Source organism: Aethalodelphis obliquidens, unplaced genomic scaffold (genome assembly GCF_003676395.1).
Source record: "Aethalodelphis obliquidens isolate GAN/ISIS:26980383/991018 unplaced genomic scaffold, ASM367639v1 scaffold73, whole genome shotgun sequence".
Taxonomy (NCBI): Eukaryota; Metazoa; Chordata; class Mammalia; order Artiodactyla; family Delphinidae; genus Aethalodelphis; species Aethalodelphis obliquidens.
Window position 1 is genome coordinate 344,191 of NW_020838017.1, and position 20,527 is coordinate 364,717.

The 20,527-nt window shown below is 38.9% G+C and overlaps 1 protein-coding gene and 1 pseudogene across 1 annotated transcript in view; both read left to right on the top strand.

The window, feature by feature from the left end:
- The first annotated feature begins 6,101 nt into the window (after positions 1-6,101).
- The window catches only part of RYR2 (ryanodine receptor 2), a 509,874-nt gene continuing 495,448 nt past the window's right edge, over positions 6,102-20,527 (top strand). The window contains exons 1-2 of the mRNA XM_027091861.1: positions 6,102-6,161; positions 8,972-9,091. Coding sequence (XP_026947662.1) covers positions 6,102-6,161; positions 8,972-9,091 — 180 coding nt within the window. The remainder of the gene's footprint in view (positions 6,162-8,971; positions 9,092-20,527) is intronic.
- On the top strand, positions 18,307-19,168 carry LOC113612176 (voltage-dependent anion-selective channel protein 1 pseudogene; annotated as a pseudogene).

The window sequence follows — 20,527 nt, forward strand, 5'->3', positions numbered from 1 at the left end:
GTGCAGGGTTGCTGTGTTTGCTGCCCTTCTCTGCCTGGAATATTCCATGTGCTCACTCCCAAATTTATTCTGATCTTTGTTCATTGTCTTCTCGTCAGAGAGACTGATTCTGACCAGCCTCTAATTTAATCCCCTTCATTACTCTTGATATCTTTGACCTTGTCCTTTTGTATTCTTGGCTCTTATCACTATCTGATGTTAAATTTTATAAACTATTCATTTACTTATTATTTATCTCTTCCTTGAGTATAAGCTCCATGGGTGCAAGAACTTGTTCTGCTATGTTGGTGGTCATGACTTGAATAAGTGAATTTACTTCTTACAAAAATAGGAATGATGAAATAACAATTATTAATCATCTTTTATATTCTGGGCACCCTTTCCTGTGCACTTTGTAAATATTAGATTCTTGATTAATTTAATCCCTTGCATGCAACAACCGTGTAAAGTACGTGTTTTCTCATTTCATAGATGAAAATACCGACAGTCACAGTGACTAGTAAAAGGAGAGCTGGAGAGCTGGGATTTAAACTCTGAGTGAGTCTGGTCCAAAAGTAATGTTTTCTACTTAATTCATACTATTTAGTATTACAAATGGTTAAATAATAGTTATGTATAGTGGGCAAGTTATTATTAATTATTATATAACTTACTATATTAATTCTTACTCTGTAACTTATTATACTAACTCTTATAAAACTTGTTATTACATAACATTATTATATAACTTCCACCTAATAGATAAAGACACTGAGTTTCTAATTGGGCTCTAGGGGACTCTTTTTGCACAAACACAAGATTTCTGTAACAGATACTTTGTGTGTCTCACTTTATCTGGGTAACTTTTGTATTTTCCATCCATTATATTTGACCCCTTGAACTGGCACTTGTGAGTTCACCAAGCTTTTCAAAAGCCGGTCCTAATATTTGTATCATGATTTTGCTTCGAGTACAAAGTAACCTTTTGCTGATCTTTATAATACTTGGCTTAAGCTGAGTGAAAACAACAGAAAGGCTGAAAATTGCTGTTTTGCTTGTGCTCACTTTCTGGAGTGCATATGTACAACCTGACTCTTATCAGAAATAGCTTAATGCTCAGGTATAGTTTGGTGGTTTGTTGATTCTTTCCCAGGTCAGAGAAAAGCCTTCAGCTGAAATATTCACAGATTGCAAGAAAAGTGAGGAAATTTATTGAAAGCCTATAAAAATATGGAGGTTTTGGTGCACTGCATGGTAACCTCCGTTTTCATTAAAGAATTACATTTATAATTAGCAAGAACAGAATTAAATATTTATAATTAGCAAGAACAGAATTTAATAAGTTTGCCAATTACAGCAGTAAATCGGAGGCCGAAATTGCAAGCTCATGTTTCGCTGTGTTTTTCAAAAGCAAGCCTCTGAATCCATAGCTAAATGTTATGTCCATACAGTTTGAGCCATGAAACCCTTGCATAAAAATGCAGGTGGGGAGGTACGTATCAAAACGTATCCCAGGAACAAGAGTAAAATAGTTCCTATGAATAATATTATTTCGTGCTCTGTGTTTTTGCTAAAAACTCTTTGGTGTTTATTCTCCAGTGGGTGGTATAATATGTATATGTCCAGTTGGCTGTTATTTATTTATTTTTTTGATCAGACTTGAAAATTTGTCCTTGTGTTGTGCGGTAACAAGAGAATTACAGTTACTGGAGGTCACAGACTTGTATATATGAGAGAGAGAGAGAGAGAGGGAGAGTCTGTGTATATGTGATACAAGAAAGCATAGTGTCCTCAAGAGTCAGGAATTGCCTGTCTTGAAATAAAGAGTTATTGATATATAGATTCAGATCTTGAAAATTGCCTCTAAACTTCTCCATCTTTTTTTGTCTTTTCAGCATTCTTCCTTTACATAAAATCTTTTCATTATTCTTCCTTAAAATGTTGCAATAATTCGTACACAGTTGTCTGCTCTTCAGGACTTTAATGTGGTTTATGCATTCACGTCTGGTGTGGATCTTTGAGAAGCTCTACAGCTTTCTCCCTGGGTCTCTGCCATTCTGCAGACAGGAGGAGCAGAACTTTGAATATTCTAAAATATGCATATGCAAAATCTCAAGCAATATATTATGTATAACATACACATATTTTTATAGTTAAATATGGGTCTCATCTGTTCTGCATAGCTACTAAGTATTTCAGAGTAATATGAATAAATACACTTAATTTTTCATAGAAGCATCATATGTGAGTGGTACTTTGTACAATAGGTACACTCTCTGGTGTAATTGCAGAAGGACTGCTAAGGGACCAGCCCATCCGGCGCTCTCTTTTGTCTCTTAATACTTGCTTGAGCATCAACCAGGTGACAGGGAGACATTATTGAGTGATCAGTTAGTTACTGTGCTTGTCTCAGTGTGTGATGTCAATGCTTTATGTGCAAGTAAGAGCACTGATTTTCTTTACTAGCTCTTTCTGTGGGTGTATTCCATGTATAGGTGTGAGAAAGTCAGGGTAACAATCTCATACTCAGCACATATATTAAGGTGAATTTCATCTTTACATGTGAGGCAATCTTCAGTGCCAAGTAGGAAATTCAGATCATTTCAGAGCTAGGAACACAGATTTTATGCATGCTATTTTCCAAGTGGAAAAGGGGAAAAGGTACATTTCTGTTGATGTTATTGTTGGTGACTCTGTCAACTTTAATCTATCTCACGTGAAACAAATACTGAGTTAGAATGTCTGCAATATGTTCAGTCTTTCTAGATCTGATTTTTCACTTGCATGTCAATTCTCTTATGACAAAGGTCAACTTAAATGCTTAATTTTTGTAACTGCTTCTATTTTTATGATTATGACCTCATATGTTGTCCAAGCTATTTTAGGCTCTTTATTTTCCTGTATCTTTTAAAATTCTAACTTAAAAGTTATTTAAAATATTTCAGAAATGTACTTATTTTCAAGGATTTAAAACCTAAGAGCAGGGACTTCCCTGGTGGTCCAATGGTTAAGACTTCACCTTCCAGTGCAGGGGGGTGTGGGTTCGATCCCTGATCAGGGAGCTAAGATCCCACATGTCTCGAAGCCAGAAAACCAAAACATAAAACTGAAGCAATATTGTAACAAGTTCAATAAAGACTTTAAAAATAGTCCACATCAAAAAAATCTTTAAAAGAGAAATTAAAAAATAAAACCTAAGAACAAAGAAATTTCCTTTACCTAGTGGTCTCTGGGAAACTTTTTTACTTCTTCCTTACTTTCTACTAAGAAATATAGTTCGCCATCACTGTCTTGGGTGATATTCATGAGGGCAGTTTCAAAGTTTTTTCACGCATTTTGAAATAAAATTTCACAAGAGAGTAGATGGGATACAACATGTCGTAATGCTGAAATGGCTTCCTCATGTGGTCTTATGGGTGCATCAGTCCTGATCTACGTCCGTTCTTCAGTAGTTGGGATCAGATTACAGGATTGTATCTTCATCTATAAATTATTTGTGCTGTTTAATATACCAGTTGCTGTATATGTGTGTGTGTGTGTGCGCGTGTGTGTGCATGCGTGTGCGTAGCTTTCTGCTGGTGCTTTAGCAGCTCGGATATGTGGTCTATGTGAAGAGGCGGCAGGCAGCCAGGTGGGTGGAACTGTATTTTCTGACAGAGTTTAGAATCGCCTGTACATGGTGATACTGAAAATCAGGCCAGCTTTTTGTGGGCTTCATTTCAGTTTGGAAGCTCCCTGTAGAGAGTGCCACCTCCTTTGCCTGCCCTGGGGGCATCCTCTGCCATCCTGGTTCACCACCGCTCCTATTTCCTAGGTTTTAGGGTAATAAGAAAAGTGGAAAAGCAGTTAATTGAAGAGGAAGATGCTCTGCTGAGTTCAGAGCCAACAACTTAATGTTATCAAGTATTTTCATGAGTTCCGAAGGATATGGCAGATGTTAATACATTCATTCTTTCTACAATAGCCCAGAAAAATAGGTATTTTTCTATCTCTGAAACGGAAGTTAAAAAGGTCCCTTCCTCCTCTTCTGTCTGTATTGATCTCTGTCTTCTGCTTTGCCTTTCTGTCTCCTTTCCTAAAAATGCAGTAAGTAGCACTACCTTGGACAGCCATTTCTCAGTCGAAAATTTAATCATTGACTAAATTTTAATTACCTACTAATGATAGACAACCTTTTTCTCACCTCACCATTGCCTGCTGCTCCTCGATTCAAAGAAGTTTCCTTGTTATTTTATGTAAGTTTGTTTTTCATGTGATTTTGTTTTTCATTTGGTTTTGTTTTTAACACAGTTAAATCTGCATATAGTAACTTTATTCACTCTACCTATAGCCACATCGCTAAAACGTATTTGATGAATGGAAACCAGGGGATTATACTAGGGTTAGTTTCTGGGTAGATTTCTAGCCAGACTGTTAGTGCAGTGATTTTATATCATTGTAGGAGGTAGTACAGCACAGAGGTTAGGGGTCTAGGTTATAGAGTCAGGTGGACCCAGATTTGAATCCTGTTCAACCACTTTGCTGGGTAATAGGGATTTACTCTCACAATGCCTCTTCTCATCTGTTAATACTCAAAAGCATAATAATAGTACTTAACTCTTCATTTATTTATGGCATAGACTCCCTGTCCCTCAGTAAAAGCCAAAGGCTTTTGGCTTTTAGGCTGGGCTCAGGGCCTGTCTTGATCAGGCTCTGTTGTCTCTGACTTCGTCTCCCACCATCCTCTTCCCCCTGGGTTAATCCACTCCAGCTTCGCTGACATCCTCCCTGTTTCTTGAACGTGCCAGATACTCTTCTGCCTGAGAGGCTTTCACTGGCCTTTGCTTCTGCCTGGACTGCCCATTCTGCAGATACTCACATAGCTAATGCCCCTTCCCTGCTTCAAGTCTTTGTCTCAATGAAACCCGTTAATTTTATTCATAATTTCAATCTTCCCCACCACAGCAGCACTATGAGCCCCTTACCCTGTTCCAATTTTTTTTTTAACATAGACTTTTCACCTTTAACATAATTTACGAACTTATTGTCTTTTTGTTTGTTGTCTCTGTTCCCTGCTAGAATGTAAGCCTAATAAGTTCAGGGATCTTTGATTTATTTCGTAAATCATCTCAAGGGCTTAGAACATTTCCTAGAACATATTATGTCCTCAGAAAATATTTCAGTGATGAATGAATGTTTGAAAGGAGCTGTTGGTGGTGTTATTTGATAATTATTTTCCATTTTGTACTGTTACAGCAGACGTGGCAGCCTTTGTTAGAGAAATCATGTCTTATTTACGCCTCACAAAATTGCCTGGAATGCAGTATTGTAGTGCGGGCTTTCCCCCCATAAATAATTGATCTCTGTGCTGAAGAACTGTAAGATCATAGGAAAAATACAGGAGCATTTAACAAAAGGAATTCTATCCAATGTATATTTATGGAGCAGTGGTCTAAATTGAACAGTGGTATGATTCCCTTGGGTTTTAAGTAAAACGTTTATTTTCATTGGGCACCTGGTTTCCATGGAGTTTAATCTGACCTGCTTGACAGATAGCATTGGATACAATACAGATGGTGGACTTTATTTATTTATTTTTTTTGTGGTACGCGGGCCTCTCACTGTTGTGGTCTCTCCCGTTGCAGACAGACAGCATTGGACACAATACAGATGGTGAACATTTTTTTTGCGATACGCGGGCCTCTCACTGTTCTGGCCTCTCCCATTGCGGAGCGCAGGCTCAGCGGCCATGGCTCACGGGCCCAGCCGCTCCGCGGCATGTGGGATCCTCCCGGACCGGGGCACAAACCTGTGTCCCCCACATCGGCATGCGGACTCTCAACCACTGCGCCACCAGGGAAGCCCAAGAATTTTTAAAATGCATAGTCAGTAGGCTCTCCAACCACAGTGGTTCTGGAGAAAACATTGTGCTTTGAGATGAATGATGGGTTAATTAATAGGCGGGTGTTTGCGAATTGGTGTTTGGTCCATCAGTGCTCAGTATATTTCACTTTCAGTCAAAAAGGAACTCTTCATTTACTGGAATGTAAAATAGAAACAGCTCCCAGATAAACTGGAAAAAGCCTTATAAGTGTGTCAGGCTAGAATCCATCAAAGTTGGATCATAGTTGAAAGCTGTAGTCATGGCGCTCTTGTTAGTGGCGTGGCAGAGCTCCCTGAACTCGGTGTCGCTTCGTGGCCAGGTGCTTCATCACACGATGCCTAGGCACTAAATTGTAAGGAAACTGCACAAGTGAGTTGGTTTTATTAATTTAATAGAGTAGTTCAGTACATTGTTGGTTCCTTTCCCTTATATAGTTGGTTTGTATCACATATTAATGAGCATCTCCAGAAATGTGCTCTCATTTCTGGTTCTGTCCAAAGTCCACAGACTTATTTTAATATACATCTGTTAGTGACTGCCTCCAAACTCTTATAAAAGACTTCTCACATCTTTTCTGGGATCCATATCCTTTCTGGGACCCATTCTGAATCCCCCTCGTACTTGAGCACTTGTTAGAAATGCAAAATCTACCCAAGACCTTGTATTTTAGCAAGACCTACAGGTGAAAGGATGCATGTTAAAGACTGAGAAGTACTTCTCTAGAAAACAAGTGTCTTAAAAAATCAACTGAGCCTCTGGAAGCAGTGTGGGGTTGAGGACTTTCACATTCAAATAAGTTAGGTCTAATGACCAATTCTTAGAAATAAGTATGTTCAGCCCTCTGTGAGTAACAAGTTACTTTGAACCTTATTTTCCTCATGTGTATATCTGTGGATAATCTGTATATTACTGGGATATTGTGAGGATTAAATAAATTAATGCCAGGACTGGCATACACTATACTTTTGGTAAATATGGTACACCTTCTCTTCTTTCGGGCTTACTGGGTAGCACTGTTATTCTCACCTGCCTTATACCTTGCTGTATTTTCTTATTCTCATTCCTAAAACGTCTTTAATTAGTACATTACAGTAATTATTTACTAACTGTGTTTAGATAGCCTCCAGTATCCAAAGGAACCTATCTTACCCAAGAGTGTAGTTTACTCGCTAGAGTTAGTTCCATAGGGTGAGACAAGATAGCAAAAGACTGTGGCGGTTTGGGAAGGCATTGAGCACATCAGGACAATTCAGTTCTTTGTTACTATACCACCTATTTGGAAAACATGATGTATCTTTGATCTTGCAGATTATATAAGCAACAGAGGTATTTCATTATTTTTATTATAGCCATGCTGAACATGAATTAATATTCAGGTGTACTCATTATATGAAAATAGTGCTTTTTTTTTAGCAGTTGACTTTTAAAATGTAACAATTGAATGCTCACTGGAAATCACTGAGCACTGTGGGGAGAGTTGGGAGCTAATTATTAAGAGATTGGGCTTGGCTGTGACCGGTACTATGAGCCAGCTATTAGGTATTGCTGCTACCGCGTAGGAAATAAAGCAAATTTATAGCATGATAAGGGTTTTTATTAAATTACAGCTGCACTTTTCCAGTTGATATAGCATATTCTTTAGGTTAACCAAAAAGGCTTGTTTTCTGCTTTTGAATATTTGCTGTATCTTATCACCTCCACTCTACTATTCTACCCTGGTGAGCATCTTCTAGCATGTACTCATATTCCTTTTTCGCTTTGATTCTAATTAAAAGGGTTGATGAGTATATTTGTTTTTTTTTTTCTCTGTTAAGTATCCTGTTTCTTTGAGGTTGAAATGTCAAAATATAAATGGCTAGACTTTTTAGGCATTTGCCACTTAGAATCTGTTAAATAATGATATCTTGCCTTTCTTGTTGATTTAGGGCCTTTTGTATGTCAGTCACTGTGTAAGTTAGTTGATCTCACTTCCCTCCTCATTTTGTAGACGGCAGAACTGGGGTAAGAACCCAACTATTGCTAATTCTAAAGCCCGTGCATCTTGTCGTGTTCATGCTGCCTGTACTGAGTCATCGCATGGATCATCTTTCCCTTGTACAGTTTTTCCTGTAACCCTGCAACTGATTGGAAACCAAGTGCTGGATTGCAGAGGACTGAACTAGCAGATCACCTCTCTGTATATTTCTAAGCAATCCAGGATCATTTCAAAGATGATCAAGTTGCCAGTGTGTGGTTGAACTAAGATGACTTTTCACGTTGATTTGAACCCAGAAGCTCTGTTATTGACCTGTTTTCCTGTGTCCGTTTTGGAACGATGTGTGTGTGCTTGCTAGTAGAATCTGTTCCATTCTTGATAATACTTGATGTCCTAGGAATATGTCAGACCATTTTTTGATAGTTTTGATGATTTAAAGCAGTGTGTAAGAGCGCTAACATGGAAATCCTGTATTTTACTTTTCTCCATGCAGGTTGCCTTTGGGGATCAGTAATGGCAGTAAAAAAAAAAAGCTGTTGATTGCCTTGAATAGCAATAACTTCTCCTGCCTCCCCCTACCCAGTTATCTTTTTTTGCAAATAAAAGTACACTAGGAATTGATTCTTTGGCTTTTTGGGGGACAGTTGTTCATATATTTATTTTTCTCTGATTTTATTTTAAAAAATTTTTAAAATAATTTTTTTAAATTTTATTTATTTATTTATTTTTGGCTGCATTGGGTCTTCGTTGCTGCGCGTGGGCTTTCTCTAGTTGCGGCGAGCGGGGGCTACCCTTCCTTGCGGTGTGCGGGCTTCTCATTGTGGTGGCTTCTCTTGTTGTGGAGCACGGGCTCTAGGCGTGCTGGCTTCGGTAGTTGTGGCATGTGGGCTCGGTAGTTGTGGCTCGCGGGCTCTAGAGTGAAGGCTCAGTAGTTGTGGCTCATCGGCTTAGTTGTTTCGTGGCATGAGGGATCTTCCTGGACCAGGGATTGAACCCGTGTCCTCTGCATTGGCAGGTGGATCCTTAACCACTGAGCCACCAGGGAAGTCCCTATTTTCTCTGATTTTAAAAAGCATTAAATAATAACCTTGTGGATCTGATTTAGACTAAGTAATGCCAGATCTCACTTTTTTCTCTTCTCCTCCCCTCTGCAGGATGATGAAGTGGTTCTGCAGTGTACTGCAACCATCCACAAAGAACAGCAGAAACTGTGTTTGGCCGCAGAAGGGTTTGGCAACAGACTTTGCTTCTTGGAGTCCACTTCGAATTCCAAGGTGGGATAAAGCCTTTTCAGGCTACTCAAATGTTGGGGTTTTAATAGGGGCATTGAAGTTAATTTATGGGCACTCTGCTCTTTTCTATGGAACAGAAACTAAAGGAAATTGAACAGTCTTTTCCCTATTCATTAAGCAAAGTTTCAGTTGAGCCCCTACTCTTTGCAAATAACTCAGATGCGATTGTTAACAGGAATAGCCAAAGTCCTTGCCCCATGCTGTTTATATATAGTAGGGGAAAAGTTAACAATGTAAATAAGTGATATAATTTCAGAACCGATAAGGGCTGTGAGGAAAAGCAGAGTAGTAACAGGGTGGAGAGCGATAAGGCAGGGACTCACCCTTTCACAAAGGGTGTTTAGGGAAGGCCTTTCTGAGGCAGTGATATTTGAGCAGAATGAAGTGAGGGAGGGAGAAGTACTAAGTTCTTGACCATTCTGGAAAGAACCAGGCAATGCAAGGGCCCCTCGTTAGGAATGTGCTTGCAGAGTGTTTAAGGAAAAACAGGTAAGCCACTGCAGCTCTAGTACCACGAATGGGGCCACTGGTGAGGAGAGGTGAAGGGCCTGTCAGCCCTTGGTTAGCAATTGAGGTTCCTTCCTAATATAAAGGGAGGCCATTGGATCAGGTGAGCAATGCAATTTGATTTAATATTTAAGTAAATATTTGATTTAGCTCTTCTGTGGATTAGAGGCTTTTGTGGTTTTTTTTTTTTTTTTTGGCTTAAACAACAGAAATTTATTGCTCACAGTTTTGGAAGATAGAAGTCCAAGATCAAGTTGCCAGCATGGTTGGGTTCTGGTGAGAGATTAGAAGCTTTTGGAAGAGTAAGATTAGAAGCAGTGAGAGCAGGTGGAAGGTGCCTGCGGAAGTCTGCAGGGCAGCTGCTGGGTCTTCAGATGAGAAGCAATGGTGGTGGGAAACTTGGGGGGGTTGAGAATAGACTTGCAGGATTTAGAGGATGTGCTGATAGATGACTGTGTAGAATAAAGGAAAGAGAGGAAATGAAGATGTTTCTGGGGGTAGAAAATCAACCAGAAAACAGTCAATTTAATAATGTTTTGTGTAGCACTTTTTAGTTTACAGAGTCCTTTGACCTGCATGATTTCATGTAATTGTCACAATAGGAGAATGTGTGCATGGTTATTGCTGTTATAGTCACTGTACACATGAGGACATGGGGGCTAGTAGAGGGCAGGTACTAGGCCAAAGGCTTCCTGTGACTCAAAACAAGTGTCGTCAATAGCTTTTCACACTTAGCACCTCGGTCTTTTGGCTTCGAGTCCCTGATTCTTCCCTTTATATCACAGTACCCCTTTCATTACTCTGTGGAATAACATTGAGCAATGTATACATATGATTTATTTATTATAGTAATTTAACGCCAAGTCACATTATTAATATTGTAATGGTGAGTGACAAAACATTATGCATTTTATAGCCCTGCCTAGATTTAGTTTTAATTTGACAAGTGTTATTGAGCATTCTCTTTGTGAAAATTACCACAATAGGTATCAGTTGTGAAAAATATTCTTCTTAAAAAGAACTTATTAAGAATTTTAATATTTAGTATTTTCCCTGTGGTTTCTGGAATTTTGTCGTGCCTAGAACGAGGCAGCCCAGTTAGTTAGCTGGGTTTTTATTTTTCACTGTACTGGCTATGGTTCTCTTGGTCCTTTAATGTAAGAGCTGGTTTCCAGTACTAAAAATGAACTCTCCTCATGCTCTAGTTAGGTATGTCATGTAGCAGTCAAGGCACTGAAATAGGCTAGGCATTCATTTAAACTGGTTAATCTTGAAATAGATCAAGATGGAGGAGTAGGAGGAGGTGGAGCTCACCTCTCCCCACAAACACATCAAAAATACATCTACATGTGCAACAGTTCTCACTGAAAACTAATTGGAGACTGGCAGAAAGACTCCTGTACAGCCAAGGCTATAGGAAAGATCCTCACGGAATCGGGTAGGAAGGGAAGAGAAGTGATCAGGTTGGGACCTTGTGCCTTTGGGAGGGGACTCAGAGGAAAAGAGAGATACACGGGTGGAGATTTGCCCTGGGGAGTCAGCTGTTCCTGTCACATATTAGATGCCCCAGCCCTGGGGTCTGACACAGGGAAAATGAGCCCCTTTGGCTGGTGGGAGGGCTGGTGGGACTCAAAAGAGGGCTACGGAAGCCTGAATTTTGCCTGTGAGCAGTGTGCTTGTGCTGGCTTGCTCCCGAAGCAGGGTGGAGAGGGCAGATTGAAAACTGCTGAGATGGCTGCCTGTGACTGCCCCAGTGCACGCCACAGCCTGAGCCCAGCAAACACTCCAACCCCACTTACTATATATTAACAATGGACTCTCAGAAAGAAGAAACAAGAAACAATCCTGTTTAAAATTGCATCAAAAAGAATAAAATACCCAGGAATAAACTTAACTAAGGCAGTGAAAGACCTATACTATGAAAACTATAAAACACTGTTGAAGGAAATTGAAGATGGTACAAAGAAATGGAAAGATATTCCATTTATGGATTGGAAGAAATAATATTCGTAAAATGTCTGCTACCCAAAGCAATCTACAGATTTAATTCAATCCCTATCAAAATACCCATAAAATTTTCACAGAGCTAGAGCAAATAATCCTAAAATGTATGTGGAACTCAAAAAGACCTGAATTGCCAAAGCAATTTTGAAGAAAAAGAACAAAGCTGGAGGTGTCATGCTCTTTGACCTCAGACTATACTACAAAGCTACAGTAATCAAAACAGTAAACAGAGACACATAGATCAATGGAGCAGCATAGAGAGCCCAGAAATAAATAAACCCAGGCACCTACAGTCAATTAATCTATGACAAATGAGGCAAGAATATACAGTGGAGAAAAAACAGTCTCTTTAGTGAATGGTGCTGGGAATACTGGACAGCTACCTATAAAAGAATGAGAGTAGAACATTTCCTCACACTGTATACAAAATAAGCTCAAAATGGATTAAAGACCTAAATGTCAGACCTTAAACCATAAAATCCTAGAAGTGAACATACGTGGAACACTCTAGTATACTCCATGTTAGTATACCTGAAACTAATATAATATTGTAAATCAACTATACTTCAGTAAAAGCTTACACAGTGATGCATGTCAATTATATCTCAAAAAAAACTGAAAAAAATTTTTGGAAAAAAAATAAACTGGTTAATTCTTCGCAGGGATACTTGGCTATCTAGCTGTGACTGTTGACATAGTGAACTGACCATTTCAACCATTTTTGTTGTTGTCGTGCTCTGTTATTCTTTTTCGGTTTATCTGAAAATTTGTATTTAAGATGAGATACTGAAATTGTTTATCAAGCATAGAATAAAATAGTAACTGAAGTACAGTAAACCAATCTGAACTTTTTTTAAAGTTCTTACAACATAAATACTCTTTTCTTTCCCCTACTCAGATTACTTGATGATTCCCTACTGTGTCAGTTTTTTTTCATATCTCCGTTTTACTTTGTTTTCCCTGACTTGTATATCCTTCCTTTACGTTTTCTGCTGGTGAAATACTGCTTGTCCTTCAAAGCCTATCTCAAATAGTCCCTCCTCTGGGCTGTTTTTCTCTCTGTTTTTCTTAAGTGATTTATTTATATTTCTATTATATTGTTAGTTGGGCTTAATTCTGTGTAACATCCACAACATCTTCTCTCCCTGAATATGTAAGTATGTATACTCCCAGGTACCATACACCAGCTTCTAAATTCCCTGAGGACCTGGGTATAGCTCATTTATTTTCTTATTTTTTTAGCATGAAGCACTAGTGAGTGATTCATAAGATTTAATGGATTATTAAATTTGAAAGGCAACCACTAGTCTTAGGGCAATTTATTTTATAAAATAGACTTTTAATTTTCTGTAATAGCAAAGAGTCAAAACTGTGGATTTCAGTTGATGTTTAAACTATCTAAGCCTGGGTGCAGATGTGTTTCATGCAGATATATCTGGATTTGACATTCATTGGTAGAAAGTGAGAGATGGCCTTTTTTTTTTTTTACCTCTCAAATTGGTGTCTCCTGCATTTATTATAAAGGTTGGGAGAACAGAATTATTGTTGGCATTGAGTAGTCAGTCACTGTAAATTATATACATATTCCTGGAAATGATCCCAGAAAAACCTTAAGCACAGAACCTTCTAATCAAATGCAAGAGTTACTTTTTCAGAAGACTGTTTCATTTTCCTAGGATATTTATTCAGGCTGATCTGTGCCTGAAAGAGAATGTTTCGTAATTCCAGCATAGATTTTCTTGCAGAAAATGGAAGCATTAAATCTGATGATATGTTTAAATAGTTATTCATAATTCATAATTATGGATATTTACTGCACACTCCTTATATGAATGACATTTTTGTTTCTATATTTTAGAATTGAAAAGTTGGGCTTTTGTTCTTTGGACCTAGTCATTTTCAGAGATACCCATCTTGTTATTATTAAAAAGTTTATGGAGAAATGAGAAGTTATTAGGCATAGTTTTTAATCTCCTTGAATCTCCACATAAAAACAGACCTATGACGATGGCAAAACCTGAAACCCACAGACAATATAATATCTAAAGCAAACTAGGTGACAAGTTATCCCCACCTCTGGTGTCAGTAAGTGTAGGGGAGGAAGTGTAGGGGAGGTGACATGGTTTCTGCTGTCTCTGAAAACTGGTAACAGGTACTCACTAGAAAACATGGTGGGCCAGTGTGAAACTAGAAGCTAAAACTAGGAAGGAACAAAGGAACTATGATAAGGATGGATGTTTCTAGAGCAATCTTGGCTTATGGACTTGTGAAACTAACCAAATAAGGCTCTTTTCTTGACAAAGCCCTGCTCTGAGGGAAATTGTTGGGAATCCAGTTCAGATTGAGCAGGGTGGATAGGGGCAAAGGATAGAGAAGGACCAGGTGAAAGTGGGGCAGGGAAACAGCCAATAGATCTCATAATCAAAAAGCCTGGTTTTGAACACTAGATGAAAACAGCAGAACAAGTTGCTGCAGGACCCTGAAGCTACAAAAGCTATGCTGACCCACCCTCCTTTCCCAAGCGTTCAAGGAAGCTCATCTCAATTTTTACCTGTTTATCTGGTGTGCTTTTGTTGCCTGTAGACATAATTCTGCTCCTTATTTGTCTCTCTTATATAACTATATATATAAATACATATATAGTTATATGTAATTATATATAATCATATATAATTTATATATAATTGTGTATAATTTATAAATAATCATGTATAATTTATGTATACTGTATAAGTGGAGTAATTAATTTACATTTATCTATATAATTATTTACATTTTTCCATTATGTATGTAGATGTAATTTTATATGTCACAGAGAAGAAGGAGCAGAATAGTATCTATAGGTAATCCAGGCCCACCAGACTTTCAACTGCAAACCAGGAATTTAAAACAACCATGATTAATATGCTAAAGGTTCCAATGGATAAGGTAGACTGCCTGTAAGAACAGATGGGCAATGTAAGCAGAGAGGTGGAAATTCTAGGAAGGAAGGAAAAAGAAATGCTGGAGATCAAAGACACTGTAACAAATTAAGAGTGCCTTTGATGGGCTTATTAGTAAATGGGACGTCGCTGAGCAAACAGTTTCTGAGCTTGAGAGTATCTCAAAAGCAGCCTGCAAAAGTGAAAAGCAAAGAGAAAAATGACTGAAAGAAAAACCATAACAGAATTGAGTATCTAAGAGCTGTAGGACACCTACAGAAGTTCTCTAGAATCATGATGAAAGGAATAGAAGAAATATTCGAAACAGTAAAGACTGATAATTTCTGCAAAGTAATGTCAGACACTTAACCACCGATCCAGGAAGTTCAGAGAACACCAAGCAGAATAAATGCAAAAAACCCCTACACATAGGCGTATCATTTTCAAGGTACAGAAAATTGAAAAGTCCAGAGGGAAGCCAGAGGGAAAAAACTTACCAGTGGAGGAGCAAAGATAAGAAGTATATCCAACGTCTCAAAACACCACTGGAAACAAGAAGAAACTGGAGTGAAATATTTAGTGTTGAGAGGAAAAAAAAAACTCGATACCAACCCAGAATTCAATATCCTGCAAAATTACCCTTCAGAAGTGAAGAAGAAAGACTTTCTCAGACAAACAAACATTCAGGATATTTTTTGCCAGTAGACCTGCTTTGCAAGAAATGTTAAAAGAAGTTTTGCAGTAATAAGGAAAATATATAGGTCAAGAACTCTAATCTTTAGCAAGGAAGGAAGAGCCTCAGAGAATGAGTGGTTAAAATAAAATTTTTTTTCTTATTCTTAATTGACCTAACAGATTGCTGAAAGTAGTAATAGCAATACTGTATTTAAATATATATATGTATTCATTTAATAATTTTCCCAACAGAAAGCACCAGGCCCAATGGATTATTCACTTATTATTTTTTTCTCCCTTCCTTCTTTCCTTCCTTCCTTCCTTCCTTTTTCTTTCATTTATGGCTGTGTTGGGTCTTCGTTGCTGTGTGTGGGCTTTCTCTAGTTGCCGCGAGCGGGGGGCTACTCTTTGTTGCAGCACGCGGGCTTCTCATTGCAGTGGCTTCTCGTTGCAGAGCATGGGCTCTAGGTGCGTAGGCTTCAGTAGTTGTGGCATGAGGGCTCAGTAGTTGTGGCTCACGGGTTTTAGAGTACAGGCTCAGTAGTTGGGGCACGTGGGCTTAGTTGGTCCATGGCATGTGGGATCTTCCTGGACCAGGGCTCGAACCCGTATCCCCTGCATTGGCAGGTGGATTCTTAACCACTGCACCACCGGGGAATTCCCTCACTTATTATTCTTAAGGAAGACACTATACCAATTCTTTATAATCTTTTTCAGATGATTGATACAGAAAGAATACTTCCTAACTCATTTATGAAACCGTTACCCTTATATCAAAATATGATAATGACATTACAAGAAAAAAAAACTACAGACAATATCTCTTTATACGTAGATATAAAAATCCTCAAGAAAATATTAGTAAATAGAATGCAATAATGTATAAGAAGAATTATACACCTTGACCACATAGGATTTATTCGAGGTATACAAGTCTAGTTCAACATTCAAAAATCAATTAATGTATCCATCACATCAACAGAAAAAGAAAAATCACATGATCATATTAATAGATACAGAAATTGTGTTGGAAAAAATAACATGCATTCATGATAAAAAAACCCCACAAAACTCTTAGTTCCCATGTAGTCTTAGTTTACTTTCTCAACTTGATAAAGATTATCTACAGAAAACCTACAGCTAATATACTGAATGGTGAGAATCTTGAAGCTTTCTCGCAAAGATCAGGAAAAAGCCAAGAACATACCCTCTCATCACTTTCCAACATTGTACTGGAAGTCCTAGCTAATGCATTGAGACAAGAAAAGGAAATAAAAGGCCTACAGATGGGAAAGAGAGAAATAAAACTGTCTTTGTTCATAGATGACGTTATAAATCTATGTAGAAAATCTGAAAGAATCAACCAAAAACTCCTAAAATTAATAAGCAGTTATTGCAAGATACAAATTTAGTATACAAAAGTCAATTGCTTCCCACTATACTGACAATAAACAAGTGGAATTTGAAATTAAAAACACAGTACCATTTATATTAACATGCCAAAATGGAATACTTAGGTATAAATCTAATAAAATATTATAATATCTCTATGAGAAAAACTACAAAACTTTGAAAGATATCTAAGAAAAATTAAATAGGTATTTTGTGTTCATGGATAGGAAGATTCAATACTGTCAAAATGTCAGTTCTTCCTGACTTGATCTACAGATTCAGTGCAATCCCTGTAAAAATTCCAGCAAGTTATTCTGTGAATATTGACAAGCTTATTCTAAAGTTTAGTTGGAGAGGGAAAAATAACCAGAATAGCCAACAGTGTTGACGGAGAAGAACAAAGTTGGGGAACTGACACTATCCAACTTAAAGTCTTGCTGTAAATCTACCGTAATCAAGACAATGTGATAATGGTAAGAGATTGGACCAGTAGATCAATGGAACAGAATCGAGAGCCCAGAAATAGACCCACAAAGTCAGGTGTTCTTTGACAAAGGAGCAAAGGCAGTCCAATGGAGCCCAGATAGTCTTTTTAACAAATGGTGCTGGAACCACTGGCCCCCCCCGCCCCATGCAAACAAATGAATCTAGACACAGACCTTACACCCTTGACAAAAATTAATTCAAAATGCATCACAGACTTAAACGTAAAATGCAAAACTATAAAATCCCAGAAGATAACGTAGTTAGAAAAACCTAGATGATCTAGGGTGTGTTGATGAGTTTTTAATTACAACAGCAAAGGCATGATCTGTGAAAGAATGGATAAGCTGGACTTCATTAAAATTAAAAACTTCTGCTCTGAGAAAGACAGTGTGAAAAGAATGAGAAGGTAAGTCTCAGACTGAGAGAAAATACTTGGAAAAGGCCCATCCCAAAATATAGAAAGAACTCTTAAAACTCAGAAATAAGGAAACAACCTGACTTTAAAAAATGGGCCAGAGGCCTTAAGACACCTCATTTAAGGAGATAACAGGTTTCCCCTGCCATCTGAAAGTAGAGCATCCCTATGAAACTTTTCATATGGCAAAATGGCTTAAAGCAAACAAGCAGTTACCTTAGGACACATCTTGCTAACAGACGCACAAATTAAACTGAGATAAAAGCACAGATGCTCACAGACACAGTCAAAGCTGTGGCTGCCTGATGCCGAGATGCCGAGTGTAGCTTCTGAGGAAGGACTGCGTGACGACAGTTTGGAGGCTTCTTATGAAACTAAGCATACTCTGACCGTATGACCCAGCCGTCATGCTCTTTGGTGCCGCTCTTGTTGCTGATAGTGTGGGCTGGATCTGTAATGGCTTGCTGCAGGACGAAAGCTGAACGCTGTTTCTGCTTCTTGCCTTTGTTCGTAAAAGCAAAAATCCTCTTCTGATTTCTTTTGATTAGCAAACAGGTGCTAATGTAGATCTTCCCTAAAAGCAAACTGGCATTAAAATAGACTTTTGAAAAGCAGGGGATACCTGTATATAGATCACAAATAAGCACATGAAAAGTTGTTCCACGTCTTACGTCATTAGAGAAGTGCAAATTAAAACAGTGAGATAGGCCCTCTGCCCCGCCGCTCGCTCTGTTCCTCATGCCGCAGCCCCCGCCGTAGCCGCTGCGGAGCCCACAGCCACTGCTTCTGAGCAGAAGATGCCTGTGCCTCCCACGTAGGCTGATCTTGGCAGATCTGCCGGGGATGTCATCACCAAGGCTGTGCATTTGGCTTAATAAAACTTGATTTGCAAACAAAATCTGAGCATGGACTGGAATTTACAAGCTCAAGTTCAGCCAACACTGAGACCACCGGAGTGACGGGCAGTCTGGAAACCAAGTTACCCGTGGACCGAATATGGTCTCACGTTTACGGAGAAATGGAACACTGACAGCACACTAGGCACGGAGATTACTGTGGAAGATCAGCTTGCACGTGGCCTGACGCTGACCTTCGATTCATCCTTCTCACCAAACACTGGGGAAAAAAAATGCTAAAATCAAGACAGGGTACAAGCGGGAACATTATCAACCTGGGCTGTGACGTGGATTTCGACATTGCCGGGCCTTCCACCGGGTGCTCTCGTGCTGGGTTATGAGGGCTGGCTGGCTGGCTGACTACCAGATGAATTTTGAGACCACAAAGTCTCGAGTGATCCAGAGCAACTTTGCGGTTGGCTACAAGACCGATGAATCTGAATTCCAGCTTCACACTAATGTAAATGATGGGACGGAGTTTGGCGGCTCCATTTATCAGAAGGTGAACAAGAAGTTGGAGACTGCTGTTAATCTGGCCTGGACAGCGGGAAACAGTAACACTCGCTTTGGAATAGCAGCCAAGTACCAGATCGACCCTGACGCCTGCTTCTCGGCTAAAGTGAACAACTCCAGCCCGATAGGGTTAGAATATACTCAGACCCTAAAGCCAGGTATCAAACTGACACTGTCAGTTCTGCTGGATGGCAGGAATGTCAGTGCTGGTGGCCACAGGCTTGGTCTAGGGCTGGAGTTCCAAGCATAAATGAATACTGTACAGTCGTTTAAGTTTAAACTACTTTGCAGCATAGCTACCTTCAGAATTTAGTGTACCTTTTAATGTTGTTTGTCTGGGATGCAGGTATCGCTAAATATCATGTTAGACTTCCAGGTTAAAGGTGATCCAGCTTCAGGGTGTTACCCTTTCAGAGGTACAGAAGAAACCCAATTTCATAGCAGGTCCTTTCAGCTGTAGACTTGAGGGGGAGCTTGCTGGCCCCTCTAGAGATGTCAGGTTTCTCTTTTTACCTAGAAACGGCTGCAAGTGGATGTTGGTAGTTTGCAGGCACTTTGTAATTCGTAAATTCGTATTAAGTAAATGAATGAAATTGTGATTTCCTGAGAACGGAACCTTGGTCTCCTACCCTGGTTGAGGAGAGGCTCTTTGATGGTGTATACAAACTCATCTGAAAGGGACTTTTTAAGGCAGGGACTTTTCCCACCCCAATCCATCACCTCTTTTACACCAAAAGTAGTCTGCAGGGAGTGGTAGCTGTTTCTTCTGTGCCATTATGGGGTGGAGAAGGTGGATGTGATGAAGCCAATAATTCAGGACTTAATTGTGTTTTTTCTCATGTTGTGTTTTTTGGCCCTTGCACCAGAGTATGAAATAGCTTCTAAGAGCTCCAGCTGCAAGCTGGGAAGAGCCTCTGTGACTGTAATCGCATGGCGACAACACTCAGCATCTAAATTGAACTTCTCTTGTATTTTCGCCACTCAGTTTATTTTTTAGGAGTTTAATGGGTACATTTTAGAGTCTTTCGTTTTGTGTGGAATTAGTTCCTCCCCTTCAAATGCTGTCATTAACATCACTTAAAATCAAACTTGAATAAAATATTGAAACCTTAAAAAACAACAACAACAACAAAACAATGAGATTCCACTGTGCCTGTTAGTGACCAACATCCAGAACATTGACAATACCAGATGCTGAAAAGGTTGTGAAGCAACAGAAATTCTTACTCGTCGTTGGTGGGAATGCGTAATAGTTCAGCCACTTTGGAAGACAGTTCGGAGGCTTCTTACAAAACTAAACATACTCTGACCATATGATCCAGCCGTCATGCTCCTGGGTATTTACCCAAAGGAGTTAAAGTTTTTTAAATGTTCACACAAAAAGTTGCACGTGGTTGTTTATAGCAGCTTTATTCATAATTGTCAAAACTTGGAAGCAACCAGCATGTCCTTCAGTAGGTGAATGGATAAATAAACTGTTACATATAGATAGTGGAATATGACTCAGTACTCAAAAGAAATAAGCTATCAACCCATGAAAAGACACGGAAGAAACTTAAATGCATATTATTGAGTAAAAGAAGCCAATCCCAAAAGGCTGCATACTGTA